The sequence below is a fragment of the Juglans microcarpa x Juglans regia genome, chromosome 2S, assembly GCF_004785595.1.
Source record: "Juglans microcarpa x Juglans regia isolate MS1-56 chromosome 2S, Jm3101_v1.0, whole genome shotgun sequence".
Lineage (NCBI taxonomy): Eukaryota > Viridiplantae > Streptophyta > Magnoliopsida > Fagales > Juglandaceae > Juglans > Juglans microcarpa x Juglans regia.
Window position 1 is genome coordinate 28646094 of NC_054597.1, and position 18504 is coordinate 28664597.

The following is an 18504-nucleotide window of genomic DNA, read 5'->3' on the forward strand; positions in this document are numbered from 1 at the left end:
GACTTATTAAAACATTAGTGTGTCCAATAGCTGTAGGACAAGCAGGAAAATGTCAAATAAACAGGAGGAAAATGTCCAATGGCTGTACATATATATATATATATATATCATGTACAACACCTCGACACAATAGCACATAGCAGCTTTGTTTTATAAGTTTTTTTTTTTTTTTTTTTTTTTTGTGGGGTCAATTTTTTCAAGATCTATGTGATGCTCCAACTAATTCTCAAATTGGTTGAGGCAAGTGTGACAAAAATAAATAAATATAATAATTATACATTGAGTGTTAAATCCCGACATTCATTGTTAAGGGGATAAGTATTATAAGTTGAATCTACAAAATATTATCCCTAGGGTAACTAACTCCCTTAGTTTTCCAAGAATTGAATAGCATAAGGATCTATTTAATAGAAATATTTTGGATTTCGAATTTGGGTCCCAAATGTGTGTTCCAAATGCCTTTTTTTTCTTTTTTCTTTTTACTTAGTGATTAATGAAGTATTTTTTAGTAATGTTGTAAATTTTTTATTTTTTTAAAAAAATTTTTATGATGATTAAAAAAATACATAAAAAAGAAAATAAAAATAAAAAAGTGAAATATTCTATTCGGAAGAAATATTCGGGCCACTTTTTCGATAACTTTAACAGAACTCTCTATTTAAAATAAGGAAACTAATTTTCTTCTTATTTAAATAGATTCTCACTTTAATGATGGACATAACAAGCCAAATCAATATGACATATCAACTATTATGATTGGAAATTATAAATTTAAGATGAAGAAAGACTTTTGTTCTTAAAAGAAAAAATGCCCAATAAAAAAAAAAAAAAAAAAAAAAGTATAGATTATAGCAGTACATATGGATTAATAGAAGCGCATATGCAATGATATATACTTAAACATCGGCTTTTGAATGTATCATTTTACATTTAAGATGTGATTTAATAGTTATACAAAATATCACATTAACACAGTACGATAAATAGAAGTGTTGCAACAACAAATAGATTCTATAAAAATAAAATTATAAATTAATGAGGATTTATACGATAAGTTAGATCTATTTTATAATAAAAATAATTTTATAATCTAAGGTACCATATCAGGTTACAAGTTACGTCAATTTGTGAGTTTATTTCTGTATGATCTCTTCATAGCTAAATCATTTATCTAAGATAAAAGTAAAATATCTCTCATACACGGTGAAATTTCATGGAATTTAAACATATATAATCATTGAAAATTACATGAACAATAACAATTTTGCACATTTGCATGCAAATTCTGTGAATCATAACTCACCCCGTAACGTAAAATTATGGAACAATACATAAAGAGTAAAAAATTTGGACTTACAAAATCTTGTCATTTCTCAGTGTATACTTATTACTCATATTTGCATGCATGGGAAACTAAAGGAGGTAGACCGTCTTTTTGGATTGTGCTCATGTCGTATTAAGTTATGAGCATTCGATTATATAGATCAATTCGAACCTAATTCGTTAAGTTAAACGTGTCAAATATCTAAATCTTAATCCAACCTATTTAAATAACGAGCCGTGTCTTGTCATCCCTTTTGACCCGTTTAATAATTAATTAGAAATATATTAACACGACATGACTTATTTAAATCTATTTGTTTCATGTAAATAGGTTAAACTAAAATGCATAAGTCATTTAATCTTATTAAATGACGTGTAAAGGCCACTTGGCCTTTTTTTTTTCTCTCACTTGTCCCGTGTGCTACCCCTCCCCTCCCCTCACCTCACCCAGCTCTCTCTCACTTGCCCCACGTGAGACCCCTCCCCTCTCCTCACCCAGTTCAGCTTCTTCAAAGTACTCGAAAATAGTTTTTTCCAAGGTAAATCTATAATTTTTTTTGGGTCATTATTTTTTAAACAATTGTACTTTGTTTCTGTAATTTGTTTTGGAATTTGTTTATGACCGAGACTCATTGTTGAGTTTTGTTGAAGACTAATGAAGTGATTTTCTGAGCACCAAGTGCTTGACAGAATGCCACAACAGTTTTGTCTTTGCATATTAAAGATTTTAATGATTTGACGCCACATCCACATATTAAGGTTTTGGTATTCCGCTTAACTCATGCATTTCTCCTTGCAAGTTGCAGTTCCTAAGGCTCTTAGCAAAGCAAATCAAGACATAAATCATAATTTCTCAACATGGACATGTGAATGTGCATACTTTTTTTTTATTTCCAACTTGCATATAAAGCAACTAGAACAAAAAAGCTTTGTGACGGTAGGTGAAAATAGTGTAAGCATGAGTCAGAAAAAAAATAAAAAATAAAAAAAAGTGTCTAGTTTAGTGTAACCATGAGCAATGTTTTAAAAGATACAATGCTTCCTGCCACCTTAGTTGGCTTAAGTAACCTGACATCTTTGCTCAGTAACATTCCTCTTTTCCTTGAAAGAAAAAAGTATCATTCCCTACTAAATTCCTTTTAGATAATGGTACCATGAATCATGACTTACATTCATGGCTTTATTATTTCTCGCTTGTTAATATAAGTAGTCACAAGCTTTCATTAATGAGAGAAAATGACATTTTAGGTAATCCATTTTAGAGGTAGTGACATAATAATTGTAAATATTGACACAATGTCTCAAGCATGTAGTAACATTAGCAATATCTCGCACTCAAAGAACTCTTGGCAAAATGAATACACAATATACTTTTATGGTATTAAAGCATGTCGACGAACTGCGCATATGGAGGATACTGACAAATGTCGATTTGTCAGTTGCCAAAACTTTTGAGGTATGTTATTTTACTCTTGTTTGCTAAGAAGTGAATAGTAATCATTGTTTGCTAATGTGTTGGTTGATTTTGTAGGCTGAGCATTCTTGCAGATAATTTTGTTGGTATGACTTGGAAATACCACCATATAGTGAGAAGAGAATCAACTATTTAAAAATCGAGATTTAAAAAATACAACTAGCAATGGATGTATAAACAACTCGACATCGACTAGAAATAGAGATTGAGAGGCGCAAGAGAAAGATTGAGAGAGTCATTGTAATTTTAGTAATTTCAATGTTAGTGTACTTTGTTTAGGCATGTTTTTCGGAAAATTCTAAGACAATATGTAATCTATGAATTTAATTTCATGTAATCTTGTTACTTCGTGTAGTACTAGGTACCTTAAGAACATTTCACAATTCAATATTGTTATTGTAATTCAAATTACATGATTACGATTATGATATTGCATCAACAAAGAGTTATAAAAACCACGAGTGCTTACATTAATGGAGGAAAACCACAAGTGCTTACACCAACAAAGAGCTACAAAAACAGGTTCAATAAATCCCAATATTTCAAAATTACAGAATTGTGACAAAGATTACAAAATAGGTATAATTAATGATCTAAACACGTCATTGTGACCAAAATTACAAAATTGTCTCATGGTGTCTACCTGTCGTGCCTTTCATGGAAGTAGTTATATCAACTGTGTTGCTAGTATCATGATCAGCAATAGCAAGGTATTGTGTCTTCAACTGTTTTATCTGGCTAATTAATTTAACACAACTGCTCTCAACCTTTGAACCATTGGAACACAGTTTATAAAAGTAATTTTTTATCCTATTATACCTTCACGCATCGATGCTACTAGTGTCATAACTACTTTTCACCGAAGTGTATTTTCACTTAACATCTTTTCTCTACCGATTCAAAATGTATTTTGATGAAATTGTATGTTGGCCCATCTGAGTTAAGATACGGAGAACGTGCCTGCACAAAATATCCATAAACTCAAATAACCTTACAACTACATTTCACATCAAGGGGATTTTGATCAACTTTGATATTAAAGGTTACACGTTTTAATAAGTCATCACTAACTTGAACCTCATCCACAACAACGAACGTATATCTACTACTCTCACACCCCATCTCCTTAGCAGTCAAATATAGAAATCCTTGCAATTCCTCTTGTGCATCCTCGCGCACATGCCAAGCCAAATCATCTTACTGTCCCATCATCATCTTGTCTAGAATTCCTTTTGAATACCTCAAACTCATTTTTCTTACCATACTTCATATAATAAGCATGCGCTTCTTCTATAGATGAAAATTACATTCCAACCATAGGTTCTTAATAGTTTCATCACCTCCAATCTCCTTATCAATTCCTACCTCATCACACGCATTATTTGAATATTCTATGTCGGCATCCATTGCAATATTGAAATTGTATACAAAGATACAACATGTGAAATATGAATATTAAAATAAAACTTTTAATGTTATATTATAAAAATAGTCAAACATGAAGCTCTATACAACTGTTACTCCTATTTAAAAATAAAATAAAATAAGAAAAAAAAGAAGCAATAGTACTAAAAAAAACTATTATTGTAATGTACTACATTCTAGAGATAAAACAACATTTTGTCAAGTACTTTATGCTCAAAAAATCATGATCAAGCTAATAAATATAAGAAGAGTGGGGTTATTATGCCGCTCCACTCTTACGCTGGACGTACTGCCTGATAGTTTTTTTTTTTTTTTTACTTTTTGCTTTTTATATTTTTTTAATACATTTAAATATTTTTAAAAAATAAAAAAATACATCTATATACTTAAAATTACTTCTTTAATTACTAAATAAAAAAAAAATTTAACCAACGGTCAAATGCGACGGTAAGTATAGGGCGGCAAACTAGTTTTTCCCATATAAGAATATGAGTAAAATGAAATTGCAGATATAACGTTTTTCATATGAATAAAAAATCTATAAATAATGAACGTGTGGAAGGCTTAGTGCTTGGGTTCAAACAAAATGGTCTTAGAGTTCGCATTTTCCACATCATAGAGCCTTATCAATTAGAAAAAAACAACTCATCTTATTTAATTATTATAATTTTTTTAAATATTAATATAAAATTTAATAAATAATTTATTTTTTTTAAATTTTAAAATAATAATAATATTTTATTTAATTTTTAATTTTCAACTCAACTTAATTCAATATTTAAATACAACGTAAATATTTTCCATGTCAGGATTTCACACACAGATATCTGTAAACAGTAACTAACACAATCAAAAAGCACCATGATGTGGTGTCGTATCATTAAAATATTTAATTTGTAAACGTAAAATTGTTGTGGCATCCCTTAGAGTATTTGGTGTTCAGAAAATCACCTCATAAATCTATAATAAAACTCAATAACAAATTCCAAAACAGCAAATTCCAAAACAAATTCAAGAAACAAAGCGACAAAAAAAATTTACCTTGAAAAAAACCCTTTACGAATACTTTGAAGAAGTCGAAGTGGATGAGGAGAGCGGAGGGGAGACGGTCGGAGATGGAGACGCAGGGCAGGGGAGACGAACGGAGACGAACTAGGTGAGGGGAGATGGAGATGGAGACGCGGGGAAGGAGTGATGGAGAATGGACTGGGTGAGGTGAGGTGAGGTGAGGTGAGGGGAGGGGTCTCACGCGGGGCAAGTGAGAGAGAGCTGGGTGAGGGGAGGGGAGGAGTAGCACGCGGAACAAGTGAGAGAGAGAAGGAAGAAGAAGAAAGAAAAAAAAAAAAAAAAAAAGGGGGCCAAGTGGCCATTACACGTTTTGGGTTCCCTAGCATTTTCCATCTTCTGCACTAAAAGTTACCATTAACGATCAAAGGCCTTGCGCTAATTTTAGTTACGGACATGTCGCTTTGATATAACGGAAAACTTTAATTCAAATTCCAACTTCCAAAACAAAATGAAGGCCAAGCACAAGCTTCGCCACGCCGTAGACCTCTTGTACTCTCGTGGTTCTGCTACGTCCGATGCGTACACACGTCTCGTGCTCGAATGTGTCCGAGCCAACGACGTCGACCAAGCCAAGCGATTGCAACATCACATGGAGCTTCACTTCTTTCAACCCTCCAACACTTTCCTTCAGAATCGTCTTCTTCATTTGTATGCTAAATCCGGTAAAGTTTTGGATGCTCGAAATCTGTTCGACAAAATGCTTAACAGGGACGTTTTCTCGTGGAATGCTATGCTCTCCGCTTATGCAAAGACGGGATCGGTTGAGGATATGCGGGCAACTTTTGATCAGATGCATTTCCGTGATTCTGTTTCATACAATACGATGATAGCAGGTTTTGCAGGGAATGAATGTTCGAGCGAGGCCTTAGAAGTTTTTGTGAGCATGCAGAAGGAGGGCTTCAAGCCTACTGAATATACCCACGTGAGTGCATTACATGCATGCTCACAGTTATTGGATTTGAGGCGTGGGAAACAGATTCATGGTAGGGTTCTTGTGGCTAACTTGTCTGGGAATGTGTTTATTTGGAATGCCTTGACAGATATGTATGCCAAATGCAGCGACATTGATCGTGCGAGGTGGTTGTTTGATCGGATGCTTAACAAGAATGTTGTTTCATGGAATTCAATTATCTCTGGGTATGTGAAAAATAGGCATCCCGAGAAATGCATTGAATTATTCTGTGAAATGAAGTCATTGGGTATGAAGCCGGACCAAGTTACAGTTTCTAATGTTCTTGGTGCTTACTTTCAATGTGGATACGTAGATGAAGCTAGTAGGATATTTACTCAGATTGAGGAGAAGGATAAGATCTGTTGGACGACAATGATAGTAGGGAATGCGCAAAATGGGAGAGAAGAGGATGCTTTGATGTTTTTCAGTTCAATGCTACTAGCAAATATCAGACCTGATAGTTTTACCATTTCAAGTGTAGTTAGTTCCTGTGCCAAATTAGCTTCTTTATATCATGGCCTGGCTGTTCATGGGAAGGCAGTTCATATAGGAGTTGAGCATGATTTGCTTGTGTCTAGTGCCCTTGTTGATATGTATTGCAAGTGTGGAGTCACTGCAGATGCTTGGATGGTTTTCAAAATGATGCCAACTTGGAATGTGGTTTCTTGGAATGCGATGATCGGGGGTTACGCACAAAATGGACAGGATTTAGAGGCATTGGCCCTCTATGAGAAAATGTTGCAAGAAAACTTCAAACCTGATAATGTAACTTTTGTTGGTGTTTTATCTGCTTGTATCCATGCTCGTCTAACTGAAAAAGGACAAGACTATTTTGATTCTATCAGCAGACAGCATGGAATGACACCCACTTTGGATCATTACGCATGCATGATCAATCTCCTTGGCCGTACAGGTTACATCAACAAAGCAGTAGATCTTATTGAAGGTATGCCCCAGGAACCGAATTGCCTAATCTGGTCTACCATTCTATCTGTTAGTGCAATCGGCCATGACGTCAAACATGCTGAGATGGCAGCAAAACATCTCTTTGAATTAGATCCACTCAATGCTGGACCTTATATCATGCTGTCCAACTTGTATGCCACTTGTGGAAGATGGAAAGATGTTGCATCCATGAGATCTCTCATGAAGCACAAGAATATAAAAAAGTATGCTGCTTACAGTTGGATTGAGATTGATAACAAAGTCCACAAATTTGTATCAGAAGATCGTACGCATCCAGAAACAGAACAGATTTATGAAGAACTAAACAGTCTGATTAGGAAACTCCAGAAAGCTGGGTTTACTGCTGATACGAACTTGGTTCTACATGATGTGGGAGAGAAGGAAAAATATGAATCGATCTCTTACCACAGTGAGAAACTTGCTCTTGCATATTGGTTAATTCAGAAACCTCATGGAGAAACACCAATAAGGATTATAAAGAACGTTCGTGTTTGTGGAGACTGCCATGTATTTATGAAGTTTGTATCCAAGATAATTGGACGACCAATTATCTTGAGAGATTCAAATAGATTTCATCATTTCATTGGAGGGAAGTGCTCCTGCAAGGACAACTGGTAATAAAGGTCCTTCGGCAGAGTGGAGAGTCCTCTTAAGTTTGAGATACTTTGATCAAGATTAGAAATGGAAAAGCTGTAGTGAAGGTGAACATATAACAGGCCCATGGCAATTCTTCCTGGATAACTTTGGAAAGAAGGAATGGCAGCACTAGTAAAATTCTGGATATCTTCCAGGAGAAGAATGGGTGAGCTGATATTTTGTGAATACCCCAGTAGAGGAATCAGATTGTTTTGCAAGCACTGGTCGTAATACAACAAATGATGTTGTGATTTATTTTTGAGCTTAACAATAAGTAGATAAATTTAACAGTAAGTATACAACAGCAAGAAACAACAAACATGCAGCCGGAGCTTGATTGTTTTGAAAGCTGATAAAAGAAAGGTTACAGTCCTACAAGCAATTGAAATACTGTGAAAGCTATACACCAACATTTAAAACTTGATGGACGCTCCGAGATGAGGAAAATTAGGAGCTGGTTTTTTGTAAGGTAAAAGATGGAACTGTACTCAAAGAATTTTTTATGCTAGTTTTATTATTTGTTAGAAAGTATGTTATCATTGTTGATGAAGGCTAACAAGCTAACACAGCTCTTCCGTAGTTGTTAGAACATTGATATTTGTGAGATATTTTCCTGTTGGCATGCGCCTGGTTGGGGTTTGCAGGGAAGCAAACGGATTGAAAGTGAAATATGCGATGATAAAGGAAAACATGAGCTGTGTTAGTAGATGCTATATGAACATCCTATATATGTTTACTCGCTAACCAGGACTGATTACCTGTAATTGCTCTAAAATTCTGTTTACCAGAAGCCATTCTTCTTACAACATTTTGAGGAGCCAGATTCCATATTCATTTTTTATGCTGAATTAACTGTCGATTTGCTTGCCGCAGGTTACATGAATCTGTAATCCTGGTTTTATGTCACCTTGATTGTTGTCAGTTTTTTTACATATAACTACTATATCTGCTCTATGGTAATGGATTACCTTTTCAGGATCGCAATGGGTGTGCAATATTTTTGTTATGTTCAATATTTAGTCCATAATGAAAAGAAGGAACGTTAGACTCTCTGCTGATAGTGAGACAAATTCTCATGCATTCACTACCATACCAGTAACATTACAATCATGCAGACTGCAGGCTTTGACAAACAAAACAGAGTAATGCATTATACACTGATTATTTCATCAAGGACAGAACACTGTTAGAACCAGATTACTACACGCACACACACATCTAACATAAAAATTTCTGAATTAGCCAGAGATCTCAATGGCCTTAACCTCTGGCTTCTCCTCCTCCTCTTTTGGAACAGTGACAGTGAGCACGCCATTCTCCATGCTAGCCTTCACCTGATCCATCTTGGCATTTTCTGGCAACCTGAACCGCCGCTGAAACTTCCCACTGCTCCTCTCAATCCGGTGCCATTTGTCATTCTTCTCCTCTTCTTCTCTGCTCCTCTCCCCGCTGATTTGCAGAACTCTACCTTCCTCGACCTCGACCTTCACTTCATCCTTCTTCAGCCCAGGAAGATCAGCCTCGAATATGTGAGCCTCCGGAGTTTCCTTCCAGTCAATGCGTGTGTTCACAAAGGCAGAGGTCTTACTTGCCGAGCTGGGAACATTAGATTTAGTGGTGGCGAAAGGGAACAAGCCGTGGAAGGGATCCCAGATGTCTAGGGAGAAGGGGTCGAAGATGTTGGTTCGTTGGCCAACAAGGCTCGAAGTGAGTGACATGTTTGGAGTAACTTTCCTGACTTGGAGTGAAAGAAGATAGATTGGCTGGTTGATATTAATAATGGCTTTATGTTTATGGTAGAAATTAGAAGACAAACTTGGAACAATGCTCGTTGATGATGAATATGCAGGAGTGCAAGGTTTATAAATAGTTTTAGAAGGGGGAGTAGAAGAGAGTTCTGGTAGTTTCTGGTAGGTGTTAGTTGGCTCTTCTGGGCAATCATAGAGGGATAGAAACTTCTGTAAGAACATTCATTTCTAGTGCCTCCTCGGACATTCTGATTGGATAGAGAGAAAGGTCCATATGTTTCTACACTTCTGGGTCGACTTTTTCTGGCCCTGTACTAGAACCCAGCCCAAACAAAGTGGACAGAATGTATTGGACTGGTTTTCTTTTGGTGTCAGCTACAGAAAGTTCCTATAAACGGTTTCAAGTATCAAGTGCCTTTTTTCCTCCTTGAAAAAATTATCTCACCTTCGGATGAAATAGAAACATGAGGTCCAAAGTAGCAGGGTAGACCTATTTCCGATTAGGACTGTACGATAGTCCTCGTATCCTGCAGCATGGGTCCGAATTCCGATAACCTTTTCCAGTGAAAACGCTTTAAATTTGTGGGGGTTATTCTTTTTGTAGGGTTTCATCCCTACATGATAAGTTGCTCTAAAATTCACTGTTCAAACCATAAAAATTGACGCATTTCTCAGTCCAATCACTGTTGAGATGGTACTCTTCCCGTCAAGATTCGAGACGTGGTTTACTTTTCAGTATCTTTAGTAGTTTTTGAATGAATGGTGTTTATGCAATTTTTCGGAGGGGGGGCTGGAGGCCAACAATACGGTAGACTAGCCGTAATTGGACATTGATTTGATACTCGATGCTTATTCATGAATTAAATAATAAATAAGACACATAGAATATAAATAAAGAGAGACAAGATGACTGTTTGAGGGTGAATCCACTATATATATTGATTTTACAGTTTTCATGGCTTCTTATAATTCTCAATATAATGGAGAAAATATAGTTGAAGAGAGGATAAAAACAATGCTGTCTTTCTAGAAATCTCTCTTCCACGTTTGTAGACGAAGGGGATAAAAATAGCAAAGTCAAATATACCAGGCCAAGGTCATTAGAGGATCGTCAGGAGGTAAGTGGGAAGAATAATGATAGGGTTACTACCTTATTATCATCCATTTATTATTATTTTTTATTTAATTTTTAATTTTACTTAATGATTAAGGAAGTGAGAATTAGTAAAGTTATATATTTTTTTTAATTTTTTCTTACTAATTAAAGATGTTAAAAAAATACTTAAAAAAAATGATAAAAAAATAAAAAACTTTGAAATACACTTGGGTAGTAGATGGGTAATAATAGGGTAGTGAGCCTATCACTACCTAAGTGGGAAAATAAAGGAAGGGGACAAGACAAAAAAGAAAAGCAGGGTGTAAGAGAAAAAGAGAAAAAAAAAATGAGAGAAAAGCAAGTCAGACACGTAAGAGATGAGTGACTTAAAGCTGATTTCCTCACCTACCACTATAGGACCACAAAAAAAGGGATCTGAGATCGAATGGAAATCAGGTTTCAGACTTCTAAGTGACTATTTTAGGAGAACATAGAGGTCATCTTCAATCTCACAATGAGAGCTCTAGAGAGATTATATTTTTTAGAAAAAATATCTTCGACCTTCGTTGTACATAGAGAAACGATAGACTATGAGAGACTGTAAAATATTCATATTATAGTGGATTTGCCCTCCAAACGACCCGTTGACGTAAGCTATATGCCAAATCACGTAAACCTGTGTGTTTCCATTTCTATTTACATTTCCAGTACTATTTCTCTATTTACTGTTATGGATATACATACATGCACCATATCGACACCCTGAACCGCCACCATTGGCTTCAGACGACACCGATCGAGGCCCGAATCACACTATCATGGGCTGGGAATGATTCTTTCTCCGTTCTAACCTATTCTGTATTTTTTGGCATTAACAATAGGGATCACCTCCCTTTATAAAGGTATTTGTCATTCTTTGGAGTAGCTGAATCCTACTTGTTTTATGTCACTTTTACATTTTTGTATATGGCTCTAGCTCATTTTATATCCATAGATGGTACTACTAAAGTAATCATTTATTTATAATTGAAACATTATTTTAGGTAAACATATGAATATAATTGTGAAAAGTACCATCAGATAACAAATTATGAGCTGTGAAACTTCATGCTATGTATCAGTTTTGTGAAAAGCAATCTTTTCATTGGCTTAAAAAACTAGGATCTTGATCCTGTTAGTTAGTAATCTCCATCATGATATAATCAGATAGCTATATCCTATCTAATAAAAGATGGGGCCCCAACCCAAGCCAGCTTAGTCCTACATCTCTCCTTGGTCGAGCCTGCAGGGTTCTATTATGGATCAGCCTTTTCCAGGAGGACCATATGTTTTAGCCCGACCCATGTACACTCTACGGCTAATTACTTTTTTTTTTTGTTTTTAATCTTATTCTTTGGTCTTAAGTTTTATTTCAGGCTACTGACTCAAAACAGAAGGAAAAACTCATGTATTTATTGTATTTTCTCGATCGTATCTGCATCATTTGGAATATATATTATATTTTTTTTACAGATGAAATGAAATAAGTTAAGATAAAAATTAAAAATTAAAAAAAATATTATTCGAATATATTTTTTTAAGATTATTTTTGTTTTAAAATTTAAAAAAATTAAATTATTTATTTTATTTTATATAAAAAATTATAATAATAAAATAAAATAAAATAAAAAATTTTGTAAAAGTGAATAAGGAATAGAATCTCCGAAGTCAACGTCGGCACCGCGTAGAGAAAGAAAGAAAGCTTATTGGAAAGAGTGCTCCCGACATGAGGAGATCGAGTACGTGCATTAGAGTAGCTTTTTTTTTTTTTTTTTTGTAACATAATCGATTTAGGTTCAGATATTAAAATGATATGAAATGATTTTAAAAGAAATTTGAATAAAATATTATTTTTTAATATTATTATTGATTTATAATTTAAAAAAATAAATTATTTATTATATTTTATATAAAAATTTTAAAAAATTATAACAATTAAATAAAATAGATGAAATTCAAAACGTCTTAAACTTCAGGAAAAGATCATCCTGTTTATAATTTCTCTGTCTTAATCATATTTTATTTGACATTAATCAGAGACATGACTGTGCGTGGGCTCGTCTTAAAAGACTTTACATGCTACGAACAAATTTCTAGGGATGTGTCGGAATTGATTGATAAATGAAAATTCAAAGGTTCTCTACTTATCCATCCAAAAAAAAAAAATCTGTACTTAGTTAAAAAAAATATAATTTTTATAAATTTTAAAATAAAAATAATATTAAAAAAATTACATTAAAAAATATTTTTAATTTTATATATTCAATTTCATAAATTCCAATACGATATATATTTTAAAATATAATTTTATTCAACTTTTTCTTTTTTATTTTTTAAAACTCAATAAAATATCTTCACTCAAACTATTTCACTACTATTAACAAAATTTAGAAATATTTTAAACATACAAGCATGCCCTCAATCCCATGACATTCTTTAGGAGAACGATTAAAAAAAAGAAAAAAAGGATGAATAATATCATACATCAAGCATAACTAATGACAAAATTGTAAAAGGGTTGTAAAAAAAAAGAAATAGTTTGTATCTTTGCCCATAATACGTTTGATTATTAAATTCATCTCAATTCATCATTATAATTTTTTTAAATTTTAATATAAAATATAATAAATAATTTAATTTTTTTAAATTTTAAATTAATAATATTAAAAAATAATATTCAAATAATATTTTATTATCTCAAATTAAGTTTAACATCTAAACGCAGTCTATCATAACAAGAAAATAAACAAAACTCATGTGGGTATAATTGACGTTGATTGTTTTACGTACTATGAGACACGCACACACTCAAAATATTAGCGTCACCTGCGCGCTCTTTCATGGCTCATGCATTTTTACATATTTTTTTTTATGTGTTGTATTGATATTTTTAGTCAAAAAAATTATTATATATTAAAAAAGATACAATCAATCATATTAGTAAAATACGTAAAAAATACAAAAAAGTGATTGTATATAAAATTTTTGAAATATATATATATATATAAATACACCTTACTTTTCATAATATATTTTTAAAAAAGAGATTTTTATAAATTATATTATAAAACTAACATCATTTTATAAAAATATTTTTATTTTACAATATGTGTTATGGAATATATTGTAAAATGTATTGTACCTATATCATTGCTCAGGCTAAAAAGAGGAAGAACTATAGAGATAAAAGGAATTATATAAAAGTAAATTTAGAAAGTGATGTGGTTTATAAAGGAATTATTGTAAACTATGTGATCTGTTAGATTTATTTCACTACAAAATTAACTTTATAATTTAACATATCTAGGGGCCGGATGAGGTGAATAGAAGGCATTTACACCCTCTAATAATATTGTGACACGTCTGCATTTCAAAAGAAGAATATAGAACCGCACATAGCAAATCTCACGCAACCCCGTCCCCTCTCTCTCACTCGTCGTCTTGGTCGTGCTCTCTCTCAAAGCTCTCACTTTCTCTCACCACTCAGTCTCCATATGGGCATGAGCATAAGATGATTTCTTCCAGTAAAATGAATATCTAGGTTTCCACCTATCATTGAGGCTAGAACAGAAGACCCTGACTCTGATAAGATCAAACAGCAAGGCAATCACCAAGGCATCAGCCCGTGATCTGTGCTCATTCCGTTTGTGTACATTCCATCTATATTCCATTTATGATCTCTACATTCTAGGCATGTTCAGCTATCCCTTTCCGTGTATATGCTTTTTACCTTCTCTTGTATTATTTTCCTTATTTGTAAAGTCAACTGTAATAGTCTATATAATACAAGCTCTCCTCTGTCTTCACTGTGTGAGACAGTTACTCTCAAAATCTTTATGGTATCAAGAGCCCATACAGTGATATTCAGAGAGAGCTATTTTTTTTCCATGGCAAACTCGTCTTCTTCCTCCTCAAACACTGAATACCCCTATCCTATTACCCAAAATGTTACCAACTTTGTTTCTCTTCGACTCATGCCCACCAACTTCTTGCTTTGGAAAACTCAAATGCTCAACATTTTGGAGAGTTACGATCTCCAGGGCTTTGTAACTAGTGAAACACTCCAACCTCCTTCAACTGTTGAAGGTGCCCAAACTGGGATGAATCAAAATCCTGCATTCCTATAGTGGTGGAAAACAGATCGGCTTGTTAAAGGTTGGATCACTGCCACACTCTCAGAGGAAGTCCTCAGTATAGTTGTTGGTCTCAACATTGCCGTTGAAGTCTGGAATGCTCTACTGCATTCCTTTGCACGTGACTCATCCGATCGTAGCCTTTCTCTAAAGCAAAGGCTCACTTCCATTTTGCAGGGCACTGACACTTTATCAATGTATCTACGCCGCTTCAAGACTATTTGTGATGATCTTTCAGCCATTGGCAAACCCGTCTTAGATCATAAAAAATCGTGGTGGCTCCTTAATGGTCTCGGCAAAGAGTATCAAGTGTTCACCACAACCATGATGCGTCCACCAATGCCCTCTTATTTAGATCTTGTTACCTTACTGGAGAACTATACTGAGCGTAACAAACTGGATGCTACCCCTCCTCAAATGGCGTACTTCACTCAGAAAAACAACAAATATAAAAAGACTACTCCAACGTTCAATTCAAAGGGACGTGGTTTTCATCAAGGTAACTCATCTATCTCGAAAACTTCGCATGCGAATCTAAGGAATCAGTCATACTCTGGCTCAAATCCGAAAGATGATCTCCCAATATGCCAAATTTGCAACAAGCGTAACCACACCGCACTCAAGTGTTTTAATCGGTTTAATCACTCCTTTCAAGCCGACAATATACCACAAGCTCTTCTTGCAATGAAACTTGCTAACTCTTAGGATTCGGACTGGTTCCCAGACTCGGCAGCCACTGATCATGTTACCAACAACCCAGGTAATCTCTATGACATTAAACCTTATACTGGATCTGATGGTCTTATGGTTGGAAATGGTGTCACTCTTCCTATCACACATACTGGGACAGCATCCATAGGTCCTCATCTCCAACTAAATGATGTTCTTGTTGTGCCTCATATCACCAAAGATTTATTATCTGTTAGCAAACTCACAACAGATTACCCACTTATTGTTGTTTTTTATGGTGATGGCTTTATGATCAAGGACAAGGCAACTCAGAAAATCCTAGCGAAGGGCAATAGGCGTGGTCGTTTATATGCATTTGATGGAGATCCTACTGCATGTTTTTCCTCACGATTCCAGAAAACAGATTCTGCAAGTTGGCATTCACGGCTTGGGCACCCTCACCAACAAGTCTTGGATTTCTTGCATTCCAATAAATTGATTTCATTTTCGAAATCTAGTAATTCTTCAATCGTGTCAGTTGTCAACAAGGAAAATCATGTAAACTTCCTTTTCTTCCAAGAGATAATAAAATAACATCTCCTTTTTACAAAATCCATTGTGATGTGTGGGGACCTGCCCCTGTTTTGTCTAGAGAAAAATTTTGGTTCTACACTATCTTTGTTGATGAGTTCACTAACTTTACATGGTTTTTTCCATTGAAGCGCAAATCTGATCTACTTGAGTGCTTTGATGTGTTCTACAAGCATATTGAATGTCAATTTAATGGAAAAATTCGCATATTTCAAAGTGACGAGGGTGGTGAATTTTCCTCCAACACCTTTACATCTTATTTACAATCCAAAGGAATTATTCACCAATCGGCTTGTCCATGGACACCTGAACAAAACGACAAGGCTGAGAGAAAGCATCGCAACATTACTGAACTTGGTCTCACAATGATGTTTCATGCCCATTTGCCTTCTCGTTTTTGGACAGATTGCTTCTCCACAACGGTTTTTCTCATCAACCGGCTACCCTCAAAAGCACTTGGCATGGAGTCACCTTTCTACAGACTCCATAATCGACATCCAGATTATCTCAGCCTTCGGATATTGGGGACTCGATGTTTCCCTTTTCTTGGTAACTATCGTGATCACAAGCTTCAACCTAAGTCGATTCCATGTGTCTTCATCGGGTACTCCAATAAGCACAAGGGATACAAATGTTTGTACCCTCCTACTAGCCGCATTTACATCTCACGGCATGTTGTATTTGATGAGTCTATCATTCCATACTCCTCACCAACAAATCTATATGGTCATGCCACCATCGCTGGAGATTTCTCATCTTTTTCAGATTGGGATACAAGCTCTACTTCTCCTACAGCAACTACTTTACCAATATCCACATATGCAACTCCCAACTTCATGGCTACACCATCTCGACAATCCCTCAATTCAGAACCTACTGCAGCAACATCAGCAACAATTACTGTCGATCCACCACCAACTGACCTCTCCCTTGTCATTGCACCCTCTACTGGCCTAAATGACATCATTCCTTCATCTTTATAGGCGCAACCTCCCTCTCATCAAATGATGACCCCTAGCAAGGTTGGGATTCGCAGACCCAATCCAAAGTATGTCAATCTCCATGTTGCATTATCTTCTTCGATTCCACTAGTGCCCAGAACAATTATCACAGCTCAAAAGCACCCTGGTTGGCTGGCAACTATGCATGAAGAACTTGCTGCTCTTCACAAGAATCAAACCTGGAATCTGGTTCCCAAAGATCTTGCCATGAACATTGTCGGTTGCAAATGGGTTTACAAGGTTAAACTCCAACCCGATAGATCTGTTGAACGTCTCAAGGCACGTTTGGTTGCTAAAGGCTTTCATCAGGTGGATGGATTAGATTTTCATGAAACTTTTTCACCAGTAATTAAACCTGCTAGTATATGAATTGTTCTTACTCTTGCAGCGGTAAAAGGCGGGAAATCCGCCAACTAGATGTGAGAAATGCGATCCTGCATGGCCACCTTTTAACTCCAGTATATATGCAGCAACCACCAAGCTTTACTGATCCAGACAAACCATCACATGTTTGCAAATTAAGTCGAGCACTCTACGGCCTCAAACAAGCACCGCGTGCTTGGTTTGATCGCCTAGGTAATTTTCTTCTCCAACTCGGCTTCTACTGCAGTATCTCTGATCCAAGCTTGTTTGTTTACCACTCTGATCATGGCATTCTTATTCTTCTGTTATACGTCGATGACATGGTCATTACTGGTAATACATCAACTCAGATTAATTGGCTTATTTCCCAACTGACAACCGAGTTCTTCATCAAAGACATGGGTGCTCTTCACCACTTTCTTGGTATTGAAGTCACTCGCACCAGTCAAGGTCTGACTCTATCACAAGCATGTTATGCTAGTGAGCTACTGGATCGTGCATCTATGGGTGAATGCAAACCCATAGTAACTCCAATGCCATCTAAAGGACAGACAACTTCCTCAACTACAGCATATTGCGATCCAACTCACTATCAGAGTCTTGTCGGAGGCCTTCAATATCTTACATTCACCAGACTTGATCTTTCATATAGTGTGAACTTTGTATGTCAGTTTATGCATGCACCCACTGTGGAGCATTTCTAACTCGTCAAGCTAATACTGCGCTACGTACATGGCACCCTCAATCTCAACTTTCGTATCCTTGCAGCAAGCACACTTGATCTTTATGCGTTTTCCGATACTGGGCAGGCTGTCCACTTACTCGACGTTCGACAACGGGCTATTGCACTTTTCTTGGAGCTAACTGCATCTCTTGGAGTGCCAAAAAGCAACAAATTGTTGCTTGCTCCAGTGCTGAAGCAGAATATCGGGCCATGGCATCAACTGCTGCTGAACTTGCTTGGCTTACTTTTATTTTACGGGACCTTCGTCTGCCACTTTCAAGACCCCCAGTGCTTCA

General features: G+C 35.4%; 3 protein-coding genes across 4 annotated transcripts; 2 read left to right on the forward strand and 1 right to left on the reverse strand.

The window, feature by feature from the left end:
* Window positions 1-5697: 5697 nt before the first annotated feature.
* On the forward strand, window positions 5698-8765 carry LOC121251934 (pentatricopeptide repeat-containing protein At4g02750-like). 2 transcript variants are annotated; one of them, XM_041151347.1, is made up of 3 exons: window positions 5698-8313; window positions 8432-8507; window positions 8549-8765. In XM_041151347.1, the coding sequence occupies exon 1, from the start codon at window positions 5739-5741 to the stop codon at window positions 7824-7826; it is 2088 nt and encodes a 695-aa protein (XP_041007281.1). In that variant the 5' UTR covers window positions 5698-5738; the 3' UTR covers window positions 7827-8313; window positions 8432-8507; window positions 8549-8765. The 2 variants fall into 2 exon arrangements, with proteins under 2 accessions (XP_041007281.1, XP_041007280.1); XM_041151346.1 differs by having other exon boundaries at window positions 5698-8507.
* Window positions 8766-8905: 140 nt separating this feature from the next.
* LOC121251935 (18.1 kDa class I heat shock protein-like) lies at window positions 8906-9788 on the reverse strand. The gene has a single exon (XM_041151348.1). It carries the CDS (start codon window positions 9560-9562, stop codon window positions 9083-9085), a length of 480 nt encoding a protein of 159 aa, XP_041007282.1. The 5' UTR covers window positions 9563-9788; the 3' UTR covers window positions 8906-9082.
* A 7339-nt stretch (window positions 9789-17127) lies between these two features.
* On the forward strand, window positions 17128-17490 carry LOC121253542 (uncharacterized mitochondrial protein AtMg00820-like). The gene has a single exon (XM_041153543.1). The coding sequence runs from the start codon at window positions 17128-17130 to the stop codon at window positions 17488-17490; it is 363 nt and encodes a 120-aa protein (XP_041009477.1).
* Window positions 17491-18504: the final 1014 nt, after the last annotated feature.

Bases quoted from the DNA above. Each gene is read 5' to 3' on its own strand.
- LOC121253542 (XM_041153543.1), top strand. From the start codon at position 17,128: ATGACCCCTAGCAAGGTTGGGATTCGCAGACCCAATCCAAAGTATGTC.
- LOC121251935 (XM_041151348.1), bottom strand. From the start codon at position 9,562: ATGTCACTCACTTCGAGCCTTGTTGGCCAACGAACCAACATCTTCGAC.
- LOC121251934 (XM_041151346.1), top strand. From the start codon at position 5,739: ATGAAGGCCAAGCACAAGCTTCGCCACGCCGTAGACCTCTTGTACTCT.